This window comes from Gossypium hirsutum, chromosome D10 (assembly GCF_007990345.1).
Source record: "Gossypium hirsutum isolate 1008001.06 chromosome D10, Gossypium_hirsutum_v2.1, whole genome shotgun sequence".
Classification (NCBI taxonomy): Eukaryota; Viridiplantae; Streptophyta; class Magnoliopsida; order Malvales; family Malvaceae; genus Gossypium; species Gossypium hirsutum.
The window spans coordinates 291531-305378 of record NC_053446.1 but is presented as its reverse complement, the minus strand read 5'-3'; the positions used below and the strand labels follow the sequence as shown (position 1 = coordinate 305378).

At 34.3% G+C, this 13848-nt stretch overlaps 1 protein-coding gene across 2 annotated transcripts; it reads left to right on the top strand.

The window, feature by feature from the left end:
- Positions 1 to 2200: 2200 nt before the first annotated feature.
- On the top strand, positions 2201 to 13624 carry LOC107930365 (dynamin-2B). Of its 2 annotated transcripts, XM_016861995.2 has the most exons (22): positions 2201 to 2656; positions 3499 to 3549; positions 3633 to 3753; positions 3908 to 4000; positions 4552 to 4613; positions 4768 to 4885; positions 5011 to 5353; positions 6100 to 6247; positions 6423 to 6524; positions 6623 to 6742; positions 7334 to 7417; positions 7517 to 7644; positions 7781 to 7865; positions 7966 to 8131; positions 9017 to 9093; positions 9217 to 9273; positions 11005 to 11140; positions 11224 to 11375; positions 11862 to 11975; positions 12050 to 12117; positions 12369 to 12541; positions 13195 to 13624. In XM_016861995.2, exons 1-22 carry the CDS (start codon positions 2510 to 2512, stop codon positions 13437 to 13439), a joined length of 2790 nt encoding a protein of 929 aa, XP_016717484.1. In that variant the 5' UTR covers positions 2201 to 2509; the 3' UTR covers positions 13440 to 13624. The 2 variants fall into 2 exon arrangements, with proteins under 2 accessions (XP_016717484.1, XP_040958557.1); XM_041102623.1 differs by lacking the exon at positions 13195 to 13624 and having other exon boundaries at positions 2268 to 2656; positions 12323 to 12432.
- The last annotated feature ends 224 nt before the right edge of the window (positions 13625 to 13848 follow it).

Sequence of the window (13848 nt, the reverse complement as noted above, 5' to 3'; positions counted from 1 at the left end):
AAAATCAATTATCAAATTCAACATTAAAAATTAAAACTAAATTCATGTATTTAATTTGGGAGAAAATAAAACAACTCAAGTGTCAAATTGAATATTTAAATCAAAATCAGGTACCAAATTAAACAATGAATCTAATCTCAAAAACTAAATATTATATTAACCATTCTTGAAACAAGTCTGTTTTTTTAGTAATTTTTAAGAGTAAATTACATTAGTAGTCACCAAACTATTAGTTAATTATTATTTGTTGATCATTCAACTATGAAAAGTTACAAAATAATCACTCAAGTATTCAATTTTATATTTTTTAGTTACCAATTGGTAATCGTGTCTATCTACTAGGTAGCTCACTGGAACTGACCTAAGTTGAGCCAAGCTTGGACAAGTATTTTTACACATCAAGTCGGCTCGCTCTGAATTTAATTTAAATAATAGTAAAATTTTAAAATTTAATTATAAAATATATACTTAAAATTTTATTAATTTTTGAATAGTAAAATGAGGTTTTGGGACAAACCATAATGGGCCAAAAAGGGCATGAAACCAGAATGGGCCAAAAAGGGGCTCATGCTTGAACTTTATTGGAACCAACATTGATCGGTCCGACCTATGAGCATCACTATCAACAGACTAACGGTGACTACTTTTAAAATTGGCATAATAGTAACTTTAATTCTTAGCATTTATATATTGTTTCAATTTAGTTTTGATTTTAAAAAATCTAACCCTGAATAATTACACATTGTGTAATTTGGTTAGTTTTGTTTTTCTTGGCGTTCCTTTCACCTAAAAAGAAAAAAAAATTATCAACTAAATTTATTTGAAAATATACAAAAAATGGAAAACAACCAAAAATCCAAGATAATATATATATTTTTCATTCATTTAAAATTAACATTCAATATCATAAAGAAAAACATAACTGTAAAAAAAAAAAGAGACCAAATTACATAATATGTAAATATCAATGGCTGAATTTTGTTAGAATCAATACCAAATTGACAAAATTTAAAAATATTAAGGGTTAAATTTACAATTATACAAATTTTAAAAGTTTTCACTTAGTCGGTTAATTACAAATATTAAAACATTTCATAATTACTAATCATTTTCATAATTACTAATTCCGGACTATTTTATAACTTTTCATAACTACTCGTCACTAATGTAACATAACTTTTTTAATTTAAATATTTTCAAATATTAAAACATTTTACACTTAATTAATCTGATTTTTGGATAAATATATTATATATGCCACCAATAAATTTCCATGTTTGATGGGGACACTGCAAATTTCAATGAGGTAGACCGAGTTCTTTGTCTACGGCCCACTCGTGCATATCCAAGTGAAACGAGTTAATACGTTGATCCGTCGAGTTGAGTGAATTGAGTTAGTGTTTGCCGCTCCTACCTATCGTAGATATATGAAAATTGGATTTGTTGGTTAATATAGTCTTTAGTACCTAATTTTATCTTCAATATTCAATTTAGTATCTATTTTATCTCAATTTGGTACTTGAATTTGGCCTCAATGTTCAAATTGGTGCCTGATTTTTTCCAATTTGATACTTGAGTTTTTTTTCTTCTAATTAAGTACTTGAATTTGACTTTAATATTCAATTTGGAACATAAGTTTTTGAAGTATCTATGTTTTTTTTTACTAAAGGACATGTATAAAATATTCAGTAGCCACTTGATGTTATTTGGTCTGGGTACTAAATTGAACATTAAATAAACTCAGTACCAAATTGGAAATAAGAAAATTTAAATACCAAATTGAGTATCGAAACAAACTCACGTATCAAATGATATATTAACTTTATAAAAAATATCTTTAAAGAATGAGTTAATTGCATCAAACATCCCAACCTAGGACCCTTGTTCTAAATTGGTCCTTTAAAGCATTCCAATTACATTGTCAAATTATCGATGTTATATCAATAAAATCCTTCAATTATTAAAATATTTTAGACTTCATATATTGGTTTTGAAGTTTTCAAAGCTTTTACTTTTCTTTAAAATTTTCATTTTAAATTATGTCATATATGGTTTTATGTGTCATTTATGGTTAAATTAACAGTTTCAATAATAAAAGGACTTGATTGATATAACATCAATAGTTTAGGAATGTAATTAAAATATTTTAAAGTTTGTGAACTATTTTAGAATAAAGGTCATAGTTTGTGATGCCTGGTGCAATTAACTTTTAAAGAATTATTTCAAATTTGTTTTAAAAAGAATTGAATTTAAACCATGACCAGAAACAAAACCATCATTTTCATTATTTATTCATTTTTTTCAACCATTTCGATGAAAGAAATCGAAATTTGAACTTACGAAACCGAAAATTTGAAAACAACTATAAAAAAAATCGAATCTCCATTCGTAAAAAATTCACAGAAAAAGAGTGAATTCAGATCTAAATCTAGGGTTTCTGTTAACTTCAGTTTATATATTAGTATAAACTTCGATCTCTTTGGTTTTTGTTTAAGGGAATCGAAGAAAAATGGAGGCGATCGAAGAATTGTCGGAGCTTTCGGAAGCGATGAGACAAGCGGCTGCTGTGCTCGCCGATGAAGACGTCGACGAGACCTCATCGTCATCATCTAAACGCCCCTCTACTTTCCTAAACGTCGTAGCTTTGGGCAATGTCGTATGTTCTTTTTTTATTCGATCATTTATTTTTCAGCTTTTGAAGTTATCTGTTGGATCTGCTCGATTTTCTATTTCATTTAGCTGCTAAAGATTGGAAATCTTTTGGCTGCTTTGGATGCTGACGGAGAAATGAAAGCCAACTAAATGCTAATTTTCTTTATGGAAAATTCTATTATTGGGTTGAATTAATGTAATTGTTCTAGGATGCTATACTTGCAAATCGGTTATGCATATTGGATTGCTAATGTTGATATGGTTGAGAAAAGCTAGATTTATTGGGGAAATGTGAGAGCAACACGACGGCTAACATTGTATTTATTTTTCCTAAAGGTGCCTTTTTATGCTTTGCTGTTCAAAGCTGAGGATGTTTCTTAGTCGCTAATTTCTTATTGATTAATTTGACTGCTCATTTGAATTGCTTTTAAATACTCATTCTATAACAGTTATCAGATCTTTAGGCCTGTTGATTTGAATATGAAATACACCTTTTCTTACCTGCTGCATTTCTATGTTTTAAAGTTGCTAGTAGTCTTTTTTTGGTTGTGACCTAGTCAGCACCCTTGTTTTCATCATTCTTTAGTTATTTCAGCACCCTTGTTATCTGAGGGGGGCATGATTAATTAATCATGCATGCATTTTTCCATGTTAAATTTGTGTTTAGTTGATCTCAGCAGGTACCTTATTGAATAAAAACTTCCTAAAAATGGAAGAAGCAACTAGTTTGTGTTGCAATAAGCATGATCTTGTCCTATCATGATTCATGAGATGTTGAAATCTTCTATTTTACTCATTCTCTTTCAAACTTTAATTTCTTTTATTTTTTCTGGATGTACCAAATAGGGGGCTGGTAAATCTGCTGTCTTGAACAGTCTGATTGGACATCCTCTTCTGGTATGTTATATTTCTTTTAGGCTTTTGCATTTTGTTGAAAATTCTTATTTTCACAGGACTTTGCTTATCATAATTATTGACAGCCAACTGGTGAAAATGGTGCCACGAGAGCTCCCATCAGCATTGATTTGGCTAGGGATAGTTCTTTAAGTGCTAAGTCAATCATCTTGCAAATTGACAATAAATCTCAACAGGTTTCAGCAAGTAAGGCCTCCTTCATTATTTTGGTTGCTTCTTTTTCATTAATGATGTTGCTTGTTTGCACCTGGAAAACATGCACCGTTCTTCATCATGCACCTTGGATATGGTCTTGAGTGCTCTCTGACTGCCCGTCATCTTTCGAATTGGTGCACCTTAGGTGCACTTCGGCATTCTCTGCAGGATAGATTAAGCAAAGGTGCATCAGGCAGGAGTCGTGATGAAATATATCTGAAGCTTCGTACCAGCACAGGTCAGCCTTGATGTTGTTGAATTGTATTATTGATTTGACGTGGTCTCAGAATAGGTATAAATAAAAATCTTTCTATCAGAGGTTCATTGAATTTTGATTTCATATGATGTTTTGAAGATTGTTTTTCTTTTCAAATGATATATTAGATGAGCTTGTGCTTTTTATATACTAGGACGCCTTCTTAGAACTAAATTTATCGTCAATGGCTGGATCGTTTACAATTACCTAGGAATTTTAATCAGAGACTTGACAATAATTATTTGAATGGGAATATTTTTATCCATGAAGATTAATCTTTGAAAAGAAAATATTTCCTTTGTTTGGAAAAAAAGCAATGGTAAATGTCCTCCTCTGTCTTGAAACCAAATAGGACAAACATGTTTCATGAATGATCTTAACGTTTCACTTTCCCTTGCCTCCTTTTCTCATGTGAGCATGCTTAAGATACATTCGTTTATGTGCGTGTGTCTATATATATGCATGTGCAATAAAAATATTCTTTTTCATTTTATAATTTTTTAACAGTTTTTCCTCCTTGTTCCCTAACACAGCCCCGCCATTAAAGTTGATAGATTTACCTGGACTTGAGCAAAGAATTGTGGATGAATCATTGGTGAGTGGCTGAATGCTATTTCATCTTGGTTTTAAATTTAAACAGCTGGACATTCTGATGTGTTCATTGTTTCTTGGCTCTTTATTTTCTTGGCCAGTTTTTGAGATGCTTTGTTTGGTTGGTTATCTGACAATTTCTCTGGCTTTTCCCTCAGCTTCGTGAATATGTTGAACATAATGATGCTATTTTGCTCGTTATTGTGCCTGCTGCTCAGGCACCAGAAATTTCATCATCTAGAGCCCTCAGAATTGCAAAGGAATATGACTCAGAAGGTGTGGATTTTTGGTGCTTGCATATTCAAATTAATCTTTTTTCCGGGCCAAAAATGATAAAAAATTACTTTCCACTGTTATTTTTCCGGATTCCTAATATTTTACTGTATTTTAATTGATGATAGGTACCAGAACTGTTGGCATTATTAGCAAAATTGATCAAGCTGCTTCAGACTCTAAAGCCCTTGCAGCAGTTCAGGCTCTCTTGTTAAATCAGGGGCCGCCTAAAACTTCTGATATTCCATGGGTTGCTCTAATCGGTCAGTCTGTTTCTATAGCTTCAACTCAATCTGGAAGTGCTTCATCTGACAATTCTTTAGAAACTGCTTGGAGAGCGGAGAGTGAAAGTCTAAAATCTATTTTGACTGGAGCCCCTCAAAACAAGCTTGGGAGAGTAGCTTTGGTAGATGTCCTTGCTGGCCAGATACGTAACCGAATCAAACTCAGGCTTCCAAATCTACTTTCTGGGTACTTTCTTTCCCCCCCTTCCCTTTGCTCCATTGTTACTGTTTATGCAAGTAAGGAAGTAAACTAAATTGCTACAGTTTTTTGGTTACTGCATTATCCTTTCTAATACTGCCTACAAAGTAGAAATGTTGGTTTAGTAGACCCTAGTTTGCTGCTGAATTGCTCTTGTTTCAACTCCGAAGGTTTAATGAGAGAGTTTTCAGAGACACATTAAAAGTTTTTGCTTTCTGAATTTGTGTAAACATATATTTGCCTCTAAGTCACGCATTGTATTTAAAAGCTCTTGGTTTCAGTATAAAAGATATGTGTACTACCTCTAATCAAGCTTAGTATGATACTAAATCGGGAATTGTTATGAGTTTGACTGTTCCAACAGCTTGAGAGCCACAGTTGGCAAGTGAATTATATCAATGTTAAGGTTTTCTATTTTATTATTAGATATCAAATATATGTGAGGTTGATAGTATCACACTAAACCACACATCTGGCATCTTTGCAGCCTCAGTTGAGACAATTCTTTGTTATTGGTTAGTATCATTTTCAATTTGGGTCCATAAATGTTTCCCTTTTTGTAAATATACCATTTCTTTGCATTGTAATTGATAGAATCCTTTTTCTCAAAACTTGAGTTTGGTTGCACTGAACAGTTCAAACTATACTTGGTTTTAGACATATGCATCATTGAAAGAGTCCATATTCTCATACCATTTTTTAGGTTTGTTAATCTTCCTTTCTTGACATGTCAGGCTTCAAGGGAAGTCTCAAATAATCCAGGATGAATTAGTAAGGCTTGGTGAACAAATGGTTACTACTGCTGAAGGCACGAGAGCTGTTGCTTTGGAGCTGTGTCGGGAATTCGAGGACAAATTTCTGCAACACATAACGGGTGGTGAAGTGAGTTACTTCTTTTCGAGTGAAGTGGTCATCACTGGGCAATAAAGGGCTAAAGAAATGTCTGCACGAATTTAAAAAAAAAAACTATCATAGACAAATCTTTGAAGTGTTTATTTTGTCTTTCTCTGTGTCCTTCTCTACTTGTTTTAATCCTCCCTTACCCCATATTTTTCAGGGAAATGGTTGGAAAATTGTTTCTAGCTTCGAGGGAAGCTTTCCTAACAGGATTAAACAGCTCCCTTTGGACAGACATTTTGACATGAACAATGTCAAAAGGGTAGGTTCTATTATCAATCTGCATTCAATTTTTGTGCTTTCTTAAACTGCTATGTACCGGTTGGGTTTCTTTTAATGTCATATTGATACTTCTGTCAGATTGTCCTAGAAGCAGATGGTTATCAACCCTATCTAATATCTCCAGAGAAGGGTTTAAGATCTTTGATAAAAGGTGTCTTGGAGCTAGCAAAAGAGCCATCTCTTTTATGCGTTGATGAGGTACATCTACATTGTGGCTCCATACCTTTTCTTCCATGAAAAAGTTTATTCTTTATGGTTGTTTCCTGTTTGTTGCATTGTTGGGAGTATAAAAGCTTTTATGTTTTCTGCATCTGTTTTCTAAATGTTGTATGAGTGTTTGCTCAATTTTCTGCTATTAATTTGATAAGTGAGGAAATGATGTTTTGTTCTATAGATGTTTCGGGGCATATACCCTAGCAAAGTAACTATGAAGGTAGGGTGCCAATAACCTAATTTGCCATGTATTAGTTTGATGATTATTTTGTTAAAAAGTTATCTAGTTGTTAATACAGTGACTTGGCTCCGTTTTAATGTCAGTTTAGCAATAACCTTGAAGCTTAAATTGATTGGAAATACATAAAATTGTCTACTAAGCTATACATCTCAGTATGTTTTATAATACATCTCACTGTAATAATTACAAGGCTGTTGTGAGAACTTTCTGCTGTTTTAGACAAGGTTATTGAAATGTTTCAGGTTATAGCCCCTGAAAGATAATCTTGCATGCGATATTCATTTCAATGTGTTTTTTTCTCTGTTTTCCATTCCTTTTGTTGCTTGTCCAAACAGGTTCATCGTGTGTTGTTGGATATAGTTTCTGCTGCTGCAAATGCTACACCTGGTCTTGGGAGATACGCTCCTTTCAAGAGAGAGGTAATGATGCATTGCTGCTGTTCATAGATGCTTTCTGGATGTTAAGTTTAGACTAATGGATGTGAAATACTTTCTTTTCATTAAAAAAAAATTGACCAGGTTGTGGCAATTGCTAGTGTTGCACTTGATGGTTTTAGAACTGAAGCACGAAAGATGGTAGTTGCATTAGTGGACATGGAGCGTGCTTTTGTTCCCCCTCAGCATTTCATTCGTCTGGTGCAGAGGCGGTATGTTGAGATAATTTTTCTTTTTCATCGAACGGTTTATATATATATTGTAGCTTTCCAGTTTTGTTCTTCAATGATTTAAGCAAAATTTCCTTTTTTCTTTCTTTCAATTTCTTTGTCCATTACTTTTCAATAGAATGGAGAGACAACGACGGGAAGAAGAGGTGAAGAATCGGTCCTCCAAGAAGGCATCTGATGCGGAGCAGCCAATTCTAAATCGAGTTTGGACTTTGCTAAGCGGCTTTGATAGATATTTTATAATATTAAGCTTTTTGGTGACTACATTTCTCTAACAGACTGTTTCTTCATTTTTCCTTTTAGGCATCTAGTCCTCAAACTGGTGGGCAACAACAATCTGAAGGAAAATTTGAAGGAAACTTGAAATCGCTGAAGGATAAATTCAGTAAGAAAGAAAAAGATGTACCACCGGCACCGCCAGAGGGATCGGCCCTAAAGACTGCTGGACCTGGTGGTGAGATAACAGCAGGTTAGTATCAAACTGAGCTTCTGGAAATTATATTTATGAAATTTCTTGTTTAATCCACTATCTAGAGTCATTGCCTTGAGCTTCTTCCCTTTCCTATGATGCCTTTCCTAAATCATATGCCTATAGATTGAGTTGTCTGATTAGAAGAAAGTATTTATGCTTGTGGAAATGTCAAATTTAAAGCAGTGGTCTGCTAAATAATGAACATGTTGCTGACTTGATGTCTCTCTCAGGAGCAATGCCACAATATGTTAGCAAGGGCTCTTCACCCTTCTGAAATTCCCAAAACAAGCAGGTTTTAGTTTGAATCTATGGAACTTTATGTCTATTTTGTAAAATTGCTTGCCCTGATGACAGGCAGGGATCTTTTTGAAATTCTAGAAATATTTAAGGTCGTGACTTTAACAATGGGTACAAAACACATAGCATGCAAACATCTTCATTTTCTGTAGCACATGTACTAGTCTTTACAACCTGTCAATAGTCCCAGTCGTGAAATGTTCTAACTTCACGTCTCCCTATCTCGTTCCCTCCCTCTCATGTATAAGCTGCAGTGAACATGTATGCATTCACTCCTTAAGCTATGATTGGTAGGAAGGATGAAAAGGAGTAAGGATGCTACAAAGTAAGAAATCTGGGAATTTTAACCGTTGGTTTAACAAGTTTTCCATCCTTTCTGCCAAGTAAAGCGTTAGTTTTCTTTCTCAGAAACTGTTAGTACTTCTGTGGCTTAGCTGGTAAGATAAGTTGAAAAAGTTAGGAGGGAAAAGGCAAGTATTTAAAGTCTTTTCACATGCAAATACTATGCAATTTTGATTACAACTATTTGTTTGTCAGTTATTGAGCATATTTTGGATTAGCATCAATTGTATTTTGTATGTGCAGGTTTTTTACTGAAGAAAAGTGGAAAAACCAATGGGTGGAGTAGGCGATGGTTTGTTTTAAATGAGAAAACTGGCAAGGTTATTGTTTTGTTCCTGTACTAGTTCTGGTTGTATCTATCTTTGCATGCGTGTCTATAGTTGATGATCCATGTTATTTTCTCTTTGTTCAAGTATGTTGCTTAACAGCAATCTTTGCTGCAGCTTGGTTACACAAAAAAACAAGAGGAAAGGCATTTTCGCGGTGTCATCACATTGGAGGTATGAATTGAACGTCCATTTCTTCCGATTCCTGGATTCAAGTTGGTCATTTGATTGAAGCTATAAATCTTAAGCCTTAGGGTATGTTTGGATGGGGGTACTTCAATTCAATCAATGTTTTCAAAGGTCAGGATAGTGAATTTAATTGCCTGGGTAAATTTAAGAGAGAGGTTCCAAATCTAGGAGGAATTTCAAGAATGGATTTGAGGTGAATAAAATATTTGTCATTCTAATTTATGGTAACTTAGGAGTTCACATTCGTGTTTCGAACATAAATTCCAAATGTCCTTTTCTATTAGACTGCCCAAAATATTCTTAATGCATACTTTAACTAAATTACTTATTTATTTTGGTAATATTGGCTGGAGAATCCCTAATCCCCATCTTGGGCAATCTTAAGGGTACAGTCACATTCACTTGGGTTATTTAAGATTTTTCTCCTGAGTGGTCCCCACAAGGGTGTTGATAAAGAAAGGGAACTTCTTTCCTTACCAATTGGTTAGCTAAATTTGAGTAATTATACATCGGTCTTAAAAAGAAAAGAACTAGAGAGTTGTGTGTGAGGGAGAATTTTGATCTTGATTTGTATATTGAAATCCTAATATTGCTGATTGTGACTAGAGAATTGTTAGCTTTTATGTTGCTCTGATTTATAGATGTAATCTCAATAACAGTGTCCATATTGAAATAGATAGGTTTTGAGTTCTGTGTTTCCCTCTGTTTTATTTTTTAGTTTCGTGTTATTGGGCTTTCGTTTCAGTATTTGGGCTGTGTACTGCTTAGCTTATGGATTACTGTGTTATTGGGCTTAGCTTATGGATTACTGTGTTATTGGGCTTAGGTTATATCCAATTCAGATTTTTTAAGTGTGCTGCTCATGTTATTTTCATTCTTATTCTGATGGGGGATATCCTCATCATATCCCGTCTGGAATAACCTATTCCACGCATATCCCGCTTAAAAATTATCCCGGTTGACAGTTATTAGTGGCCGGTTCATGTATTTTAAGCGTATGGACCGGGACACTTGTCGACTTTATTCCGGATGAAGGATATCCCATCGCGGGATACGCCTATCGGGGATATCCCATCGCGGGATACGCCGATCGGGGATATCCCATCGCGGGATACGCGGGTCGGGGATATCCCATTCCAAGCATATTCTAGTCCCCATTTGTTGAATTGTTTAAATGTTTAACAAGAAAAGGTAATACTGGTATAAAATTTAAAATAGACACGTGTCAGTCAATTGTTTAAACTGGAGCAGAAAAATTTAAATTTGTGCAGGGGCGTTAGGTGATGTGACAAGAAACAAAACCAAGTTTGGAAAGGAGCAATAATTAAATGATACATTAAATAGCTTCCAACGTCTCTCTGAATTCTTGATCAGAGACGTTTCTTTCTCCTTTAAGTTGTGTCTCCTTTGTCTCCCTTTATTTTTATTTTTCCTTCTTTTTCTATTGTTTTCTTTATTTTCTCTTCCTCCCTTTTTTTACTACGCCTATTCTATCTGGGTCTCTTTCCATTTTTTTTACTGTCAATTCTTTTCTAGCTTTCGTGTAACCATATGCCAGAAAAACACACTCGCTACAGCAGGAAGAGAGTTTTCATAAGAGGGAGAAACTCTCTGCCGTTTCTGGTTTTTTTGTGATATTGAAATCCCCTTCTTCATCGCATAGTGATTTCAGGTCATCTACATTAGTGGCTACTTTACTAATTATTTGATCATCAGGAATGCAACATCGAGGAAGTTGCCGATGATGAAGGTGGCTCATCCAAAAGTTCCAAGGATAAGAAGTCATCGGAAAAGGAACCCAGTCTTGTTTTCAAGATAACGAGCAGGATTCCGTATAAGACAGTCTTGAAAGGTTTTGCAAGTTTCCTTAAATTGATTTTGTTTTTCTTACACCATGTTGCATGCCGATTATATGCTTCAATTTTGTTTTTGCAGCTCATAGTGCTGTTGTCTTAAAGGCTGAGAGCCTTGCAGATAAGACTGAGTGGTTAGAAAAGTTAAAAAATGTTGTTGAATCTAAAGGAGGTCAAGTGAAGGTTGAATCTGCTGCCCCTCCCATGAGGCAAAGTCTTTCTGATGGTTCACTTGTGAGTTATTCTTTAGTTCCAATCGGTTTCTTTTATCTTGTACTTGTGCTGTTATTATGCTTGGGTTGCTTGCGTTGTTTGGTACTTCTTTATTGATTCTTAAGGCATTTTGATTTAGGTTGTTTTTGCTAATTTGATTTGATCAAATTTTAGCTATGAATCAATCTTTTATCGACTTGCATATCTTTCTGTCAGGAAAAATAAAATTTCAAATGGTGAATTTTTTTTCTTTTGGGTACTGTCAAAAGGAAAATTTAAAAGATATAATCACCTAGAATATTTTTAGCACAATGGAAAATATTGTTCCTTTTCCTATCATTAATCTTTTGCTCCTTTTTACAAGCAATGAATGAACTGTTTTGAAAAGAATTCGAGAGGGTGGCCAATGTGCTCTGCTTAACCGGCACAAAGCTGGGATGTGGATCATCTGTTAAAATCTTGATTGTCAAGCACACCTCTTCAACATTACGCATGTTTCCCTTGCAGGATACGATGGCAAGAAAACCTGCTGATCCTGAAGAAGAGCTTCGATGGATGTCCCAAGAAGTGCGTGGTTATGTTGAAGCTGTTCTTAACAGCCTTGCTGCCAATGTTCCTAAGGTCAGTTTATTCTCCTGAATGACCCTTTCTATTTATTTTGATATATCATTTCTAATCATCATTGTTTTAAGCAGGCTGTCATTCTTTGCCAAGTGGAAAAAGCAAAAGAAGACATGCTTATTCAGTTATATAGCTCCGTTAGGTCAGTACTATTTATTTTCCCTAGTTTGCAAGGAGTGAAAAAGCACCCTTTTTTTTTGTAAAGAACTATGCCTTTTTAAGAATTTCATGACGGTTGTATCAAAGACATGCCATTGACATCCATGCATGGTTGTTGAAAGTCGTTCTTGATTTTTTTATCTTTTACTTTTTTGTGTATATATTTTTATGGTTTATTGTTGTTTCAGTCTTCTTTGGGGGAATAACTTTACTCTCTCATGCTTTGGTGATCAGTGCCATAAGCAATCCCAGGATTGAAGAATTGCTCATGGAGGACCAAAATGTAAAGCGCAGGAGGGAGCGTTACCAGAAACAGTCCTCTCTTCTTTTGAAACTTACAAGGCAACTTAGCGTCCATGACAATCGAGCTGCTGCTGCCTCCAGCTGGTCTAACGGCAGTACAGCAGGTATATTTTTTGTGATTCTATTTGCATAATCAAATGGAGTTTCCACATACATGGTTACATGCATGTTATTAATATTATGTGCCTTTTGCAAGCCTTTTATTTGGTATAATTGATCTATGTTACTTGTACTCGGGATGAGACTCGGAAACAGTTATGTGCCTACTTTGGGTATGTCCAAGATCATCTTAGCTTTTCAATGCATCTGGAGGCACGGGTTTTTTGGGGAAAAAATGAGGAGTGAGGGCAACATATAATTTGACACGGATTTATAATTTACCCATAGCATGCTTGTTTTGTATTATAGTGATTTTATTTTAGGTTCAAATATGCCTCTTCCCAAATTTGGAATTTAGTTCCTCTACTTTTCAAGTCTAACTGTTAACACTATTAAAAATTATTTTGTTAAATTCAAGTTCATTACAACGTTGTGGCCTACTGAGTGAGTATTTTTTTTAATTCAAGATGTGACACCAACAAACTTAATGAAAAAATTATAAAAGTATTTACAATTGGACTTGGATTTTGAAATTTGAAAAATGGAGGAATTAAATTTTAAATTTGGGAAGAGTATAGGGATTGATAGCATATTTTAAGCTTTAGTTTACTCGTCTTTCTTGAACAACTATGGATTTTTTCTCCCTCTTTTATGCTAGATGTGGAAAGCAGTCCACGGACAAGTGGAGCTTCATCGGGGGATGACTGGAGGTCTGCATTTGATGCTGCTGCAAATGGACCTGCAGGCTCTGGTAGACATGGTTCAAATGGTCATAGTCGACGGTATAGTGACCCAGCACAGAATGGTGATGAGGGTTTGGGTTCAGGTTCAAGCTCCAGCAGCCGTAGGACACCGACTAGGTTGCCACCAGCACCACCACAGTCTGGTTCTTACAGATACTAGATAAGAACTTTATAAATCGCTTCCATTCATGCATTCATCTTTGCTGCGCATTTTGATCTTTGTCGTCGAGCATTTCTCGAGCTTAGATTATTTCGAGTAGCATTTGTAGAGTTTTAGTTTTGACATTGTTGTTGGAAAAAGATTGGGTTGAAAAGGAAAAGAAAATTCTCGTTTCTTGTGTAAAATTGTGGTTGGGAAAAAGTTAAAATATCTAAAAGATGATATATATCATGAGTAAGCTTTTACTCAATATACTAAAAAATTTATGAAGTTTTAAATAAAATGAGAAAAATACATTTAAAAAATTATGTTATTATCTATAAATAATGTACTATCATAAAATCTGTGTTTGGGTTTAGTTGTAAAAAATTATTTTATTAAATTTCATTTAGCAATTTATATCTATAGA

Bases quoted from the DNA above. Each gene is read 5' to 3' on its own strand.
- LOC107930365 (XM_016861995.2), top strand. From the start codon at position 2,510: ATGGAGGCGATCGAAGAATTGTCGGAGCTTTCGGAAGCGATGAGACAA. The intron at 5,354-6,099 runs GTACTTTCTTTC...TTGACATGTCAG, and splicing joins CTTCCAAATCTACTTTCTGG to GCTTCAAGGGAAGTCTCAAA. The intron at 7,866-7,965 runs GTTTGGACTTTG...TTTTCCTTTTAG, and splicing joins AGCAGCCAATTCTAAATCGA to GCATCTAGTCCTCAAACTGG.